The sequence below is a fragment of the Pristis pectinata genome, chromosome 6, assembly GCF_009764475.1.
Source record: "Pristis pectinata isolate sPriPec2 chromosome 6, sPriPec2.1.pri, whole genome shotgun sequence".
In the NCBI taxonomy this organism is placed as follows: domain Eukaryota; kingdom Metazoa; phylum Chordata; class Chondrichthyes; order Rhinopristiformes; family Pristidae; genus Pristis; species Pristis pectinata.
In genome coordinates this window covers 20742944-20759685 of record NC_067410.1, presented here as the reverse complement: position 1 = coordinate 20759685, position 16742 = coordinate 20742944, and the positions used below count along the sequence as shown (strand labels likewise).

Here is a 16742-nt window from a genome sequence, read left to right as displayed (position 1 = left end):
AATTATTATCTTGGAATGACAGATCCTTCATAGGGTAGCTAGGGTGGTAAAGAAGGTGCATGGCATGCTTGCCTTCATTGGTTGGGGTGCTGGAGTGATCATGACCCTCAAAGGTGCTCTGGGCAAGAAAGTAAGGAAAGCTAACAATGGAGTTGTCTTCCTGACAACGGTTAGATCATGATCATGACCCCATGGCCATACACCACCAATCCAGGAACCCTCATCTGTTAAGACTGTCCCATCATCTCGATGAGCAATCTTAAAAATGTTCGTATCATCTAATGGACCAGTCTCTACCTTCACCAATGTCTGCTCAGTCACATTCACCAACCACTTCCCTAAAGGGTGATGGCCATGGAAGCTCTGCTACAGGAAAACTTATTTTGGGGGTGGGAGGAAGAATTCAATCAATGAATTGTGCCCAAACTCACTATTCCCAACTAGCAAGAGCTGCTGTGTGTCCATAATGTGACATGGTCTCCCTTGAAGTTCACAATAAATAGCACTTGTGAAGAGGCTGGTTTCTTTACCAGAATACACACGGACTGGCTTTTTTTGAATGACCAAAGGATTTGGGAGCTAACAAGTAAATGCAAGATGTTCTTGAATTGGAAGCAATGAGGGGGGTGGGGGAGAAAGGAAGTGCAGATAAGATCTTTGGGCATCAGAAATCTGGGGTTCAACAAAAAAAAATCATGACCTAGAGAAGATACTGTTGATGGAAAGTGCAGGAGATCCAGCAACTAGCTAATGACCATGCCTTGCAAAGATTCTTCAGCACTGTGCAAGGTCCATTAACCTATCCAGCTAAGAGCAAAGATCAAAAACAATTGAGGCTAGATTATTACAACAAGTAGCCATTGGTCGGAACAATAGTTCAAATGGTGACAAAAATGTCACGCTTTTTTGTTTGAACCCTTCAATTACTTCCTGAACTGCACTTAATGTGAGTGTCTTTGTCAGCACTCTGCAGTCTATCTGCAACAACCTCAGTGCTACCGTAGCCCAGAAAGAGATTGATGAGGCCAGCCAGTGGCTTAAAAGCAATAAAGCCTCTGGAGAGACTGAGCTGGAATTTCATTATTAAAACATGGTGGCAAAGTACTTTTAGCCCGAATTCATGACTTTTTGTCTGTTATGTGGGAAGAGACTAGAAAGCTGAGACTGTTTTCCCTTGAGTGAAGAAGGCTGAGATATATAAAAAAAAATAATGAGGGGCATAGATAAGGTGGATGGTCAATGTCTTTTCCCCCAGAATAGGGGAGTCTAAAACTAGGTGAGGTGAGAGGTACAGGTTTAAGGTGAGAGTGGAAAGATTTAAAGGGGACCTGAGAGTCAAGTTTTTCATACAGTAAGTGATGGCTCTATGGAATGAGGTTCCACAAGAAGCGATAGAGATGGATACAATCACAACTTTTAAGAGACATTTGGACGGGTATATGGATAGGAAAGGTTTAGAGGGATGTGCAGACAAATTGGTCTAACTCAGGAAGGCACCTTGCATGCTTTCGGACTCTGAGAACATGCCCGGGGAACTCTGCTGTAATCTAAATATCTTTAAGAAAGGGGACCTATCGAATTGCTGTAGTTACTGCAGGTTCTTCTTGCTGTCTGCCACAAGGAAAGTCATTGTGAGGATCCTCCACTGCTTATTGGTCAAAGAGCTCCTTTCCACTTCCTGCCCACCCCTCTTTCAAGGAGCAGAGTGGGCAAGATCTTCACTGCATGCCAAATCCAGAAAAGAGAAGAAAATAGCATCAACCACTGTAAATGTCCTCCCCTGACCTCCCAATAGCCAGGAGGATTCTGACATTTGGTTGCCTCAAAATTCATCTTCATCCTCAGTCTCTTTCTTGATGATATTAAAACTGGAATCCTCACCAATAAAGATACCAATCCAAGTGTAGACTGAGATCCAGCAAAATTTTCATTGCATGAACCCTCTTAATCTTTTTCACTATAACACATAACCTCACTTCCAAAAAGCTCCCTTGTTGGAGTGCGGCTAATCTACAGGACAAGCTGGAAACACTTAAATCTTCAGCTCCATCCATAACCAAGATCACACCAGTTTCAGTCCTTAAATTATTGTGCAGATAGCACTTGCGTATGTGCACTTTTGCTCTTGAACACCAGACCATCACTGATTCCTTCACTGAAGTGTATTAGAATATGAGCCTTGCACTAAACATCTAGAAGGCCAAGGTCCTATACCTCCCACACAGCACTGCATCCCAACTGACAGGATCCATGATGAGACCCTGGCGAACAAGGATCACTTACCATATCTTGAGAGCCATCTCTTAGTAAAGCATATCATCAAAACCTGTTGATGCTGGCACGTTGGAGACATAGTCTTTGGTCATTTGTGGAAAAGCATTTGTAGACCTCATTTCCAATGCGAAAGTCTTAGCCCATTGAGCAGCAGCTCTCCTCGATGTATTTGAGATGTCCTTACCTCTCAGGCACCTCATATCAAAGGAGTAGCCTTGCAATATCTACCAAATCCATGGGCATGACAGGCAATCCAATATCGGCATTCTCTCCCAGGCCAATCTCCCCATCACTGATGCTCTATTGGATGTAACCAGCTTTAATGGTGATCCACATCATCTACGTGCCTGATGCCAAACTCCTGAATTATTGCACTACTGGGGTCAGTAATACCAAAAAGTTTCTGGACAAGAAAAAAATAGTTTATGTCTTTAAAACTCCTTGGGTAGAATGGGGAATAAGTATGGAAATATAACTTCCTCACTGACTCATGGGAATGCTGGTCCAATACAGCTCAAACCAGTGGCAAAGGCACTAAGTATTCTTGGAGGCCAAGTGAAAGCAGAGGAAGGGATCTTTAAGAAGCTCATCAGTCAATCGACCAACCCACCTAGCTCTGTGTCAGACACTGAAAATTCCTGCATGAGACTCATCAGTTGCTGCAGAACCATAGCACAAGCAGGTCATTGAGGAAGTGACTAAGGAAATGATAATTTTGTTTGAATTCTGATCCACTTTTGTCTGACTTTAAAGAGGGGAGATGAGAATTTTTACAGAGTATTCTGTGATCCAGCAAAGGAGAGAACTTGATCTAAATTTTGTTTCACTTTTTAAATAACTGTAATACGCTGATAAAAGTGGCAACTGGTTACTTTGTAGAAATGTTCTCCGACAGAGAAAAGTTTCTTTTTCTTTTTAATCCCTCCCCTTCCATTAACAAAGTAGAGAACAATTTGGTACATAATGGGATGAATTTACAGTTGCATTCTTTGTAATACACTGGTGTAACTTTTTTGAGTGAGGAGTTGCTGACTATTGAGATTCACTTCAGTCCCCGCCTTCACCAGCCTCTTTACCTCCTTGTCCCCATTTTTGTACTATTCTAGACCCAATTGCTGATTTTACAAATGTACACAGCCTCTACTCTTGAAATCTGTTCCACAAAGTAAAGAGAAGAGTAAGATGCAGTTCAATTCCAGAATCCTGCAACTTAAAGAAAGTAAATGTTCACCATTTTGGATCCTGTTCTTATTTGTTAGAGCAGTAGTCTCAGCCAATTTGCCACAATTGCAGCACTCAATGTATTGTAGGCTACACCCACATAATTTAGTTCCCTCGTATCCATTTAAAATTGTTTGTAGAATGTATTGGTATTGGTTTATTATTGTCACTTGTACCGAGGTACAGTGAAAAACTTGTCTTGCATACTGATTGTACAGGTCAATTCATTACACAGTGCAGTTACATTGAGTTAGTACAGAGTGCATTGAGGTAGTACAGGTAAAAACAATAACAGTACAGAGTAAAGTGTCACAGCTACAGAGAAGGTGCAGTGCAATAAGGTGCAAGGTCACAACAAGGTAGATCGTGAGGTCATAGTCCATCTCATTGTATGAGGGAACCGTTCAATAGTCTTATCACAGTGGGGTAGAAGCTGTCCTTAAGTCTGTTGGTACGTGCCCTCAGGCTCCTGTATCTTCTACACGATGGAAGAGGAGAGAAGCGAGAATGACCCGGGTGGGTGGGGTCTTTGATTATGCTGGCTGCTTCACCAAGACAACGAGAGGTAAAGACAGAGTCCAAGGAGGGGAGACTGGTGTTAGTGATGCGCTGGGCTGTGTCCACAACTCTCTGCAGTTTCTTGCGGTCCTGGGCAGAGCAGTTGCCGTACCAAGCCGTGATACATACCGTGGGCCTCAGCAGCATGCTGATCAAGTCACAGATTGAGAATTACCGTGTTGGAGTATCTTAATCGGAATGTTTAGATTTCTGTGCGTGATGTATGTCCCCTGTTATCAAACAAAACCTGAGGATAAGGGAAGATGTATGTTATAGCAGAATTTGTTGTTTATTCAAATGAAATTTTAGTAATAGATTTAAGTAATTCTGCCACAAAATTGCATCTGATATCTGAACAGTATTTTTGTTTTTAATGACTGCGTTGTCATTCTTTATCTCTAAGAATGTGCCTGCTGCAGAGGTTCAACTCCTAATCCTAGAAAACATTATGCTGAACCCAGCTTATGATATCTACTTGATAGAGGGCAGCTCTATTCGTTACTGTGTGCAGAAACTCAAGCAAGGAAAGATCACAGGTTTGTCCTTTGCCTTTTATTTTTGAAGCCTGATAAAATGTGAAGGAAAAGTACATAAGCAAACATTATGACCTGAACCATTCTAGCCACATGATTGTAAATACAGTCTGGGTTCACTTAACCAAAGGATAAAACATTGCCCCTTTTGGAACATACAAGGGTTTTTACTTTTACTACCCCCTAGATATTTAATATTCTGCATTTTCCAATCGCAAATCATTCACTATTTTGTATACCTCCAATGGTAGTCACTAAAATGTAGAGGACCAATTGAGCATTGAAAGAACCACAATATTGATGCTTGATATCATTTTGGCTTATGTTGTTAAGGGGATCCTGGAGAAACTAGAGCTTTCACTTTGCAAGGAAACATAAGGGAATTTATAAAGTATCTTTAAAAAAAATTTAACTATGTAAGAAAAGTAATTGGAAAAATTAATCAAATTAAGGGGCATTCAAAATATCAAAATGTTAATTTAATGCTTTTTCAGGCTTGTATTCTTTACTCTCTACAATGGAAGGAAACTTCCACCAAAAATGTTTCTGCATCCAAAATATTATAAAAAGTGGTTCCATTACCAATCCATGGAGACTTTACACTCTTTTCCTTTCTTCTGCACTATAGTGAAACCCCATAAATGTACCCACACAATTTTTTTTTCAATGTCTTTTGGAAACCTGACCAGATTATCTATGTTCCAGTTTTTGGCAATAAAAAAGTCCATTTAGGTTGGTGAGGCAAGTTACATTTTCCTCACTGCAAAACTTATTATTTTATTAATATTTAATTAAATTAAAACTGATTCTGCAGTTGCTGTAATTTGTCTGCCAGTGGCACCATGATAACACAACTCCAAGCAAATCTTTCTGAACCATTGTTGATATCTCTCAAATCTCCTTCCTTGTCCTTTTCATGAAATCAGCAATAAGTGCTATGCCCAATGATTTATTCTGAGTCTTTGAGTCTGCTGAGAATTTCCTTCATTTTTTTTAATTAACAAAAGGATCACAACAATACTTCTGACACAGCTTTCCTCTCCCTTACAAGTTCATTTAAATTTCTGGAATCCTCTGCTTAATGATCTGAGCAGCAACTTTCAGGTCAGGATGTTGCTTTCGGGAAGGTATTTCAGAGATTTTCCCTGGAATCCAGTTTATTTTTCCCCACCTAAACTTGCTATGACTTTGTGTCGTGGGGCCATCTTACCATTCTGCTCACATCACAGTAATGATATCTGCTTATATAATTTCTGAGATTTTTAGGTCGGATATCAAATGTTTAATCCTCTTCCCATTAGTACAGATTTTTTTCATGTTTTTATAATGCAAAGACTGATATAAATATGTAACAAACTGATGTTTTTTAAAAAGTTATTTGAAGTGAATAGCAGCATCAACAGTGTGACTGCAGACAGGCTATTCTGACAAACATGATTTTTGCATCTGCTTTGCACTGTAATGTGGCTAAAAATTTCTATAAATTATCTTGGTAAATTCTTCATTTTATTTCAGATTACTAAAATTCATTTACCCTTTTCCTTCCAGAACTAATGATGCCTTCTGACCAATATGAATTAGAACTGCAAAATAGCATAGCAAGTCCAGGGGGAGATGCAAATCGACCGGTGGGCAAACTAGAGCAAGCTACTTCAACGGTAACCGCACTGCAGCAAGGGCAAATAAACTTGGTGCTAATGCACAAGAGTATCCTTTGATGTTTTGGAAAAACAAGCTTACACCTTGCAGAAGCTGAATGATAAAATTTTTGACAGGAACAATGCTATTTGTACAATTATGACTGCCCCTCACACTAACTTAATAAGCCTATATGGTTGTACTTTGAGGAGCCAGCTGTTTATTTTGCTGCACTTGCATTTGTTTTTCCTGTTTTGGCATGTTTGCTGCTAATGGTCTTTGCTCAATGCTTATTCTGCATAAAAGGTGCGAGCATCATTTGCTGGATGCACAATATTTCCATCCTTGATGCATGAAGGGTCAGAATCTACATAGTTTGTACATCTGTCATACAGCATTGTGCAATTAATCTAAATTATTTGGAGTAAAGAGCCAGGTTTTCAATTTAAAAACAAAACAGGGTAACTATGTAGAAATTAAAATAATATGCTAACTGTTCAGTTTGTCGTATGATTCAGTTTGCAGCTATGGTATAAATGGCTTTTTGTAGATTTCAACTGAGTACATCAATAGCAACCAGCTGCTTGCATTTATGCTTAATGTTTGGTTGTTTTCAGCTTGTATAGCAAAACAAGTGTTAGCAGTCATAATCTTAGTCTTACATTATTGTGAATTTTGTTTATGTACACTGACTCTGTTTCTAAATGCAATATAATTTCAGCTTTCACTGTTGATTCTGATCTTTATCTGATGCCCAGTTGTACTCGTCTTTTCTGTTTCATCAGCACTCTTCTGCTAACTTCTAAAATATGTAGGAAATGTTAGTAGTTGAAGCTAACTTCTAAAATATGTAGGAAATGTTAGTAGTTGAAGCATCTGCTTGGGTCACTCTCACCTTATGCACAAAAAACCTGCTCTCCCACAAATTCTTTTTGAAATCAGTCCTCTTCTCCTAACTCTGATTAAACTTGTCTGACTGTAAGTTCTGAACTGCATCCTACTAAGGACTATCTTTTTAAGCTACTCTATTAATATGACATAGAAATGTCTTTTCTTTGGATTGAAATTATGACTTATGAGCATTTCTGAGCAATGGGAGACCAAGCAACAATATAATGTAGTTTGAGCTAGTTCTAGCCATTGAATTAATCAATGAAATATTTGATGGGTTGATGTGGAAGACAGCAGCACCTGTACCTCCTTCAACCTGCATCATGACCATAATTCAAGGGCATGCTGAGAAATTATTTTAGGTTCATCTCAGCTTCCAATCTGTCATTTTGTCTTTGGGTAGGGGTGCAAGTAAGTTAAATTTTCCAATATGGTCATATCACAGACTTGGTGTCAGACACTTTTTTTTAACCATTATGCCTTACAAGCATATTTTTACCTGTGCTTTGGGTCCATCCAAAAAGTAAGTGTATTCCTGTGCCACTAATTTAATATTATTGAATTTTGTTAACACTTATCCTTAAAATCAAGAAGCCTGGATGACACAGGAAAGTTGTGGTTCTTTTTAAAGCAACAAGGTGTTCGTTGAACCTTTTAATAGCATCATCAATTATGTTAATGATCAAGACTTGGCAGAGGACCATAAGGAGGCATAAAGCATAGGCATTTGCACCACCAGCAAATTGCAGGTCTGAAATAATGGGGGTGATGGAATGTCTGCCTTTGCAAGCACTTTGATGTTACTCAAAATAAACAACTTAATCATTTGTGGGCCATCAGAATGCCACTTGAGGAATGTTTTTGCAATTTTTGATTATTTTTATGAAGGCTTTACTGGCAGGAATTGAATTATGTGGTCGGGTGGGGGAGGGGGGATGAAGGAACTTTTTGATCCACCACTTTTAACTCCAATGGATAATTTTGCTTTAAAGCTTCCCCCTTTTGTAGAGAGTATTTTGGATTTAAGTGAGGGAGACTGATGATTGGAACTTCGACTAAATTAGGAATTAGCCCTTTGATGTCAGGTTGGCAACAAGTTCTTGCAGATCTAAGAATGTTGTTGTCATTAGTATCCGAGAATGATTTATAATCCATGTTGGTATATGTTTATTTGAATAAATAGATCAGTAGCAATTTGGAAAAAAAAATTGACCTTAACAAATGTGTAGATATTCGTATGCAAGGTGTATCTCGGTTACCAAACTGCACAATATACGTTGCTGAAGCACGATACCTAGGTTAGTATTTGAAAAGGTATATCAGCAGGACATCAGTCAAGAGGTATGTGGTAGCAAGGCAGTTCAGTTATTAGACTTGCAGCCAGATTTCTGGACCATCGGTTCAAAGACACAGAATCAGGGAATGATACAGGCAATACAGGAGGTGGCCATTAGGCCTATTGTGACTGCATCACTTCTCTTTTAAAAGCAGTTCACATTCACCTGCCCTCTACCCATTGCCTTGCAAATTTCTTTTTCAGCTACTTGATCAGCATCCTTTTGAATCCTGCAGTGTAACCTGCCTCCACTACTACGCCTGGCAGTACATTCAGGACCCTTGACACTAACTTTATTCTATCAAAAAGAAATCTCCTTGTCACTTTTGGTTATCTTTTCCCAATTGCCTTCATTCTCTGTTGCTTGGCTTTGGCTTTTTACCCTCCACCAATGGGAATAGCTTCCATCTACTCTCTACCTTTCATATCCTTTCAGATCCCATCATAATCTCTTCTGTTTCTTGGAAAACAACACAATCTTTCCCAGTCTATCCATGTTACTAAAGACCTCATTCTTGGAATCTCTTTGCCAGATCTCTTTTCAGTGCTCTCCAAAGCCTTTTACTTCTTTCCTGACTGACAGTGCCCAGAAGTGGAGACAGTAATCCAATTGTAGCTGAACTGGTGTTTTATCAGTGATTTGAACTCTATTATGGCAGCCGGGGAATTTAAGTTCATTAGACACTGGATCCATCCATCAAGTTCCAATCTGGTCCCACTTTCCAGCACTGAGCCCAGAGCCTTCTAGACTATAGGGTTTCACATACTCCTCTAAGTACCTAAATCTTGTGAGAGTACTTGCTTCCAGCACTGCTCAGGCAAAGCATTCCTCATTTCAGTCATCCACTGGTGCAAATATTCTTCCTCAAACTTCCTCTTAGCCTTTCACTGTTACCTTCAGCCTATGTACTCTTAGACACCTCTTCTAAGTTGCACACTATTCACCCAATCTGTGCCCCTCATTTTATATACTTCATTTGGGATCCTCTAGCCACCACCTTCAGCCTTCTCTGCTACTAAGAAAACAAACTATCCAGTCTCTCCCACAAATTCTCAATCCCAATAGCATCCTGGTGAATCTCCTCTGCACCTTCTCCAGTGCAATTTCATCCATGCTATAATGTGGTACTCAGAACTGCACACAGTACTCCAGCTATGGCCTTATTAATGTTTTATATAGTTGCACCAGAAACTTTGCTCTTAGCTAATGAAAGTAATTAATCCTTATGCTTTAATAACTGCTTTATCTACCTGTGCTGCTGCCTTCAGGTATCCTTGAGATGTGCATCAAGGTTCCTTTGTTACTCAGTGCTTCCTCAGGTCCAACTGTTCATTTTGGATGGGTGTTATTCTGGCTGGACATCCATGACCAGTGGTGTAATATATACATACATACATAAACTTGGATGAAAGAATACATGAGTGGGTTGGTAAGTTTGCAGAGGACACAAAGATTGATGGAGTTGTGGACAACATTGAAGACTGTCAAAAGATACAGCAGAATATGGATCAGTTACAGATATGAGCGGAGAAATAGCAGATGGAGTTTAATCTGAGCAAGTGTGAGGTATTGCAGTATACCACTGGCTTCCAGCAAAGAAGCAACCCTTACACATCACCTTCCACCAATTTTGGATCCAATTTTCCAAATTGCCCTGAATCCCATTGTCTCTAACCTCACTCTTGATGTGGTCTAGATGGTGTTCAGTAAGACCTTGCACAAAGTCTTATTGAACACCATCTAAACTACATCAATTGAATTTACCTAATTGCTGTTAGTCAACTCCTCAAAATTCAATCTAATTACTGAGACAGGATTGCCCCTTGCAAAGCAATGCTGACAATTCTTAATTAACCTTTGCCTCTCCAAGTGCTAATAAATCCTGTTCCTCAGAATATTCTGGAATTTAAGATGTTAGTCTTGGTTACAGTAACCACGAAACTTGTCATTTAAAATAAAAATCATCTGATTCTCTAATGTCCCTTTAATGAAAGAAATGTGCTATCCTTGTGTAGTCTGGTCAATGGTGGGTCTGGAGTTACTGAATAGGGTTATCTCTTACCTGCCTCTCCAGTTAGGCATGATTGGGTATGGACAATAAAAGTGTCTTTGTCAACAAAATTACTTTCTTGTGTTTCATGAATGGTCACTCCCCCAGTGTTAGTAAGTAGGACATTTACTCAGAAATGGAATAGGGGTAGAGAACTCATGATTAATGTTTGTCTTAATTTTATGTTCCTATTCAAAAAAAATTAACAATGGATTTTTTTTCTGCACTATTCCTCTTAGACAAGGGAGATTGAGACACATAATGAAGACAGATAAAGTTTTGTTTAATTTGCATATTCATGCATTTATCATGTTCAATCTTCAATTCAGGGTAATAGAATGACTGCAGAATATGTTATTATTCCATGCTTGTATTAATGCTAGCATGAAATTGTTGCAGTGAAACTCTGATAATCTGGCATCCTTGGGACTTTGGTGACAGACTGACATTTTTTTGGACTGTTGGTTAATACTCCTATTAATATCACAATGCACTTTTCACACTTTTAATTCTGTTTTTAAATGTTACACAATAATATATTTTCTAGTGAACCTAATTAGTTTAAAGGGAGTATGGGAGACCAAATCCAGTGAACCAGATACCGAACCATCAGGATTTCGGAACAATCTGGTAATGGATTATCTGGGTTTTACTGTAAACCCAGTTTTAGATAGAAGAGGTTTTTAAATCAAGAAATATACTAGTAGTTCATAACCTAAAACATTCGTTCAACAGCCAAACAAACCACATTGTTCTTCCTTGATCTCTGAATACAAGGATTTATAATATATTCTTCATCTTCCTGTTCTTCATTTCTGAGCAGTGCTGCTCAGGTGCAAATATGTTTGTAATTTTTTTTGTCATTTATCTTTTTAAATACCTGGGGCTACTCAAGTAGCTCTTTCTTACTGCATAGAGAAATATTTCTCTATGCTTAGTCTTAAGACTGCATTGGAATTGAACCAAATACATGTCTATGAATATTGCTGCATCTTAAGATAATACATGTCTTTGATAGATGGACCAATCCAACGATTTTATGGCAACCTCTGTGACAGATAATTGCTGAGGTTTTGCTGCAGTAGTGAAGAGTTGATAAGCTGTCAAGGACAATTGATCCATCTTTTTGGGATTGATTATTCTATTCCTCTTTCTTGAATATCATGTACAACACTCAGGTGAAACAATAGACATTCAGTGGTGGCTTAGAACTATATATTTTTTGGTTTACTGGACAAGTATTGCAATTTAATATAAAACATCCTGATGCACTTGTACACAATATAATAAGTACTGACATCAGTAAATATATTACGTGAGAAATCCATTTTATTGAATATTCTCAGATTTGTAATTGCAGTTGTTGAGCAATAGTTGTGTTTGTAGATAGCTTTTGTCACCTTAATGACTATCAAATATTACCAACTTTGTGTGGTGAGCAATGTATTAACATAGAATGCAGGAACATTTTCCATAATGTTATTTAGGAAGTTAACTGATCATAATAAAATAATGCCCCAATTTTGAAAAGACCTCTTGTAACGCAGGACATTCACAACTCATCTCAGCTGAGAAGAATTCGAAGTGACAACTCTCCAGTATCCAACTTGAGCCTGGTCTTCCTAATGGTATCAATATAATACAAACTGCCCTTTAATATGAGTCATGCATTCATTTTGATCTGCTCTGGGTCAGTCAGAAGAATTATGGCACAAACCTAGATCAAGGACATTTTATCGTAGGTGTTTACTGACATGGCCACTGAAGATGCAAAACTTAAAAGAGGGAATGCTTTCTAAATATCGCCTGTTTGTATAACATCTTTATGTGAAAGTTGAGCTGTGCTAAGGCTATATTGAAATTGAGTAACTTTTTTTATAGGTTTTACAGTTCATCCTGGTGACAGATGGATTTTGGAAACCGGCAAAGATTATACTCTAACAATTGAAGTGTATGATAAAGAAAGTAATAAATTTTATCACTCAGATGTAAGTATTCTACCTGAGAAAAAAGATGTAGTTGGTTCAATTGTGAAACTTAAAAATTCCCAGCAATTTATCTTCAAGATGATTGTGCTGTGTATGTATAACTTAGTTTGTTTTAGTCAGTTGCTATCTCTTGCTTATTTTTGGAATATATGCACAGTGTTTTCAATTGACAGTGCAAAATGGTTTGGCAGCTGGCTCATTCCTCACTTCTCCATTTAATTAGAAATTTGTGTCAATCTGTGCAAGGAGTAAGAAAACCAATCAGATGTAAAAGATGTGGTACAAGCTCAGTTATCCAGTATTTGCTGGACTTTGACAGGTGCTAGTTAATCGAGAGTTGTTCCGGCTGCTTCCATGGCATTGTCCCTCCCTCTGGCCTGGCTGCTGCCTGAGCATCACCCCTGTTACTGTGCTGGGCAACCAAGTTTTTATTGTAGCATCATTAATTGTGACTCTTTCCCTCAATGTAACTGGGTCTAGATGTCACTGAGCCAGAATTTCTCAAACAAGACAAACTTCCTGATTGGTTCAACTTTTTCTTGTATCCTTCAGCTCAATCTTGCTTTACCCTGGAAGTATAAGGAGGGGTAAAAGGCATTCAGGGCCTTGAGAAATGAAGGGACCAACAGTGTGCCTCTTAATCAATGAGAATTGAACATTAAGAAATATACAGAGGAAGAACCAAAGGCCGCAATTGAATAAATTCATTGTTAAATAAATTAAAGAGAAGGAAGCATATTAAGTTTCCTCTGACATTTAAATTCTCAAGTGATCTACTACCAGAAAGGCCAGGGCTCCACACTGATTACCCATCAAACTTGAGCCCAGAAATGAATTCTCTTTAACAAGAGTACTTGTGCTATGAGTTACAAGGTTGAACTTTCACGGCACATTAAGTGAGCAATTAATGTTTAAATGCAGAAAACTCATGAAATACACAGGGAGGCGAAGGACAAGATGTCATTTTCACAAAGCTAGTTACAAATTAGAAATCATCCAGCAACTTGTGATTTTCCATTCATGGGATAATTCTCCCTCGGCACAAGTTATGGCTGATTTATGGAATAACTGTATGTGTCATTCACAATCTTAGCGTTTCAGGAAATTTTAGGTCAAGGTCACGCCATCTATACACTAGATAAAGCTTTAAAAACTAATGACTGCTTATTTAATTTTTTTTTAAACCCAACAATGGAAAAATGGAATTAAGAATTGAAAGTCACATTGTCAATTTTGAAGTCTGTTGCCTTGTTGGAAACCATGAAAGTGGCAATTTTCAAAGAGAAATTTTTAAACTTCAATACCTCCCCTCCCCCCCACTCAAACCTCAGAAGAAGGTTGAACCTTACCTTTGAAATGACTTGTGATTTAGCAATCTGAAGGCCATGTCTTATCATGATCATGTTTATGCAATATCATTTGCCATTCTGTTTGGTCCATTTGTTGACTAATTTTACATTCCTTGTAGGGGTTGTAGCTAGTTTTTTTTTCTGCCAGATTTTGGTTTTATAAATTGAGACCATGAAATACAAATTAGATTTTGGTTGCTAGTGCTACAATGATTCCAAAAGTAACAACTGTCCTTTGTTTTCCCCAAGTATTTGATTCCAAAGTATCAGGAGGAGAATACAATGAATGACTGGTACTTAGACCCCACTAAACAGTGGCAAAAGGCTAATTCCTGCCTCTTCCTGTTATAATTGTGCGTATCCTATCCACTGTATACAAGTTGAAATATGCATTGTTGAATGTCTGTAGCTAATATTTTGTGCTAAACCATTTTTTTGTGACAACATAGGATATCAGAATTAACTCTGAAATTCCAAAGGAGTATTTTGAAATATTGGAGAGCTCTCTAAATGGATCATATCATCGTGTGAGGGCATTGAAGAAGGGACAAACAATCATTGATGCATCGTTAAATAAAGTGGTATCTCGGGTGAGGTTGCATTTTGTGTCCTGCCATAAGTATTAATATATTGAATTTAATAGACAAAGCATAGCCCTTTTCTATAGATGAAGCAGTTATACCCTTCAGTTTCTGACCCATTAGGACCACAGGGTTATATAAATAAAGAGCTTCTTTATAAATTGAATGGTTGACATGCGTTAGATTTTGAAGTATTTATTTCAATTGAGGTTCTTTGGACATTTCACATATTCATGTAAAGTGCTCTTAGCTAGTTTTCAAAATTGATGAGAATTCTGTTTGCAGTCCTTGTTATGGAAAGAAATAAAATCCAGTTACTTGAGTAGTGTTTAATACTGTAATAACTTTACAATTAGTGCTTAAACCATTATCCAATTCAGAATTTAAATTTTGATCAGTCACACAAAGATTACATGTGGATGTGACTGAATGCAGGATCAATTTTCAAGCAACTAAGTATTTAATACACAATGATAAACTTTGAAATGCTGATTTAATGCCGTGTTGGACACAGTCAGAACAATTCTGAGGAATTCAGATGCTCTGCTTAAATTTGGAATATGATATGGTATAAAATGTAGCATTACTGTAGTTTCTGTTATGAATTTAATCCAATATAGTTTAAGCCTTTTTATTGGGCTTTAATAATTTATCCCACGTCACTGTATCAATCATGGCACAATTGCTATTTTTACTTCGAGTTACATAATTGTGGGTTGAATCCCTTCAGGATTAGGAACACATCAGTTCAGCATTTAATTGCTGCTTGTGGCATCATTTGAATGAAATGATAAAACCTTCTACCTGGTCCAGTCGAAGTAAAACAAAAATACCATTCAGTCAGCAGAGGCATGTTCAATGTGCACTGAACAATCTTTGTTCCTGAACCAACACTTGGAAAAGAAACAGTGGGCTGACTCAAGCAGGCTTTGTCTTTGGAAATGCCAGTATTCAGCTGGTCCCAGATAAGTAAATGCCAGACTTGCAGAACTCATAATAGGTCCAGTGCAAGTTAACTAACAGATAATGGCACATCTGTTCTAGTACATCTCTGGATTCCCTTGTGTTGTCCCCAGATCTGGGTGGGATCAGAATCCACATTCATTTGCATACAGGTGTCTGGTTGTGTAGAAAATTTCTTTGGCTTTTCTTTGCATTGTTAAATTTAAAAAGTAATATTTTTTAATTGAACTAATTTTAAATAACTTTTAACTACTGAGGCTTCCACACGTTACCTGGGGAAGAAAATTTTAAAAAATTCTCATCCCTGCATACTTATAAAAATAATTCATAAAATGTTGAAAATTACTGCAAGTATTTAATACATTTTTCTCTACCCTATGCAACCGGCCCAGGTAAGTGTGGGTGGGTGAGCAAGAACTGCAGCAAATCCAGGTGACAGGCAGAATCCAACTCAATCGGGTCTGTGATATCCTTTTATTAGCTGTTTCTGGGACTAGGTGCAAATTGTTTGTCGTACTTAACAATTTTTATGAAACTCATGCAAAAATGTTAATTTTAACAGATTGTTCTATATCTATCTAAATAAAAATAAAAATATGAAGGAATAAGAATTTTATTTTGTGTCACTGAATATGGAATGTATATCTTAGTTTTTGTAATTCCAAGAATCTTAAAATAACTATATGCAAATTTATAATTACTACTGTGGTTCTTTGAAGCAGAAGCAGACTTTTGCCAATTTAGAACCATAGAACACCACAGCACAGAAAAACAGACCATTCAGCCCTTCTAGTCTGTGCCGAAACAGTATTCCGCTAGTCCCATTTACCTGCACCCAGTCCATAACCCTCCTGACCTCTCCCGTCCATGTATCTATCCAACTTATTCTTAAAACTCAAGAGTGAGCCCGCATTTACTACATCAGATGACAGCCCGTTCCATACTCCCACCACTCTTTGAGTGAAGAAGTTCCCCCTAATGTTCACCCTAAACCCTTTCCCTTTCACCCTAAAGCCATGTCCTCTCGTACTTATCTCTCCTAATCTGGGTGGAAAGAGCCTACTCACATTAACTCTGTCTATACCCCTCATGATTTTGTAAACCTCTATCAAATCTCCCCTCATTCTTCTGTGCTCCAAGGAATAAAGTCCTAACCTGTTCAATCTTTCCCTGTAACTCAACTCTGGAAGACCCAGCAACATTCTAGTAAATCTCCTCTGCACTCTTTCGATCTTACAAATATCCTTCCTATAGTTAGGTGACCAGAACTGCACACAATACTCCAAGTTTGGCCTCACCATAATCTTATACAACCTCACCATAGTCTTATACAACCTCACCATAACATCCCAACTCCTA

The 16742-nt window shown here is 38.0% G+C and overlaps 1 protein-coding gene across 2 annotated transcripts in view; it reads left to right on the top strand.

The window, feature by feature from the left end:
* The window catches only part of nup210 (nucleoporin 210), a 98746-nt gene that overhangs the window by 29771 nt on the left and 52233 nt on the right, over positions 1 to 16742 (top strand). For both annotated transcript variants that reach the window (XM_052017290.1, XM_052017289.1), the window contains exons 6-10: positions 4457 to 4589; positions 6135 to 6293; positions 8345 to 8413; positions 12384 to 12490; positions 14289 to 14429. In XM_052017290.1, the coding sequence (XP_051873250.1) occupies positions 4457 to 4589; positions 6135 to 6293; positions 8345 to 8413; positions 12384 to 12490; positions 14289 to 14429 (609 nt within the window). The remainder of the gene's footprint in view (positions 1 to 4456; positions 4590 to 6134; positions 6294 to 8344; positions 8414 to 12383; positions 12491 to 14288; positions 14430 to 16742) is intronic.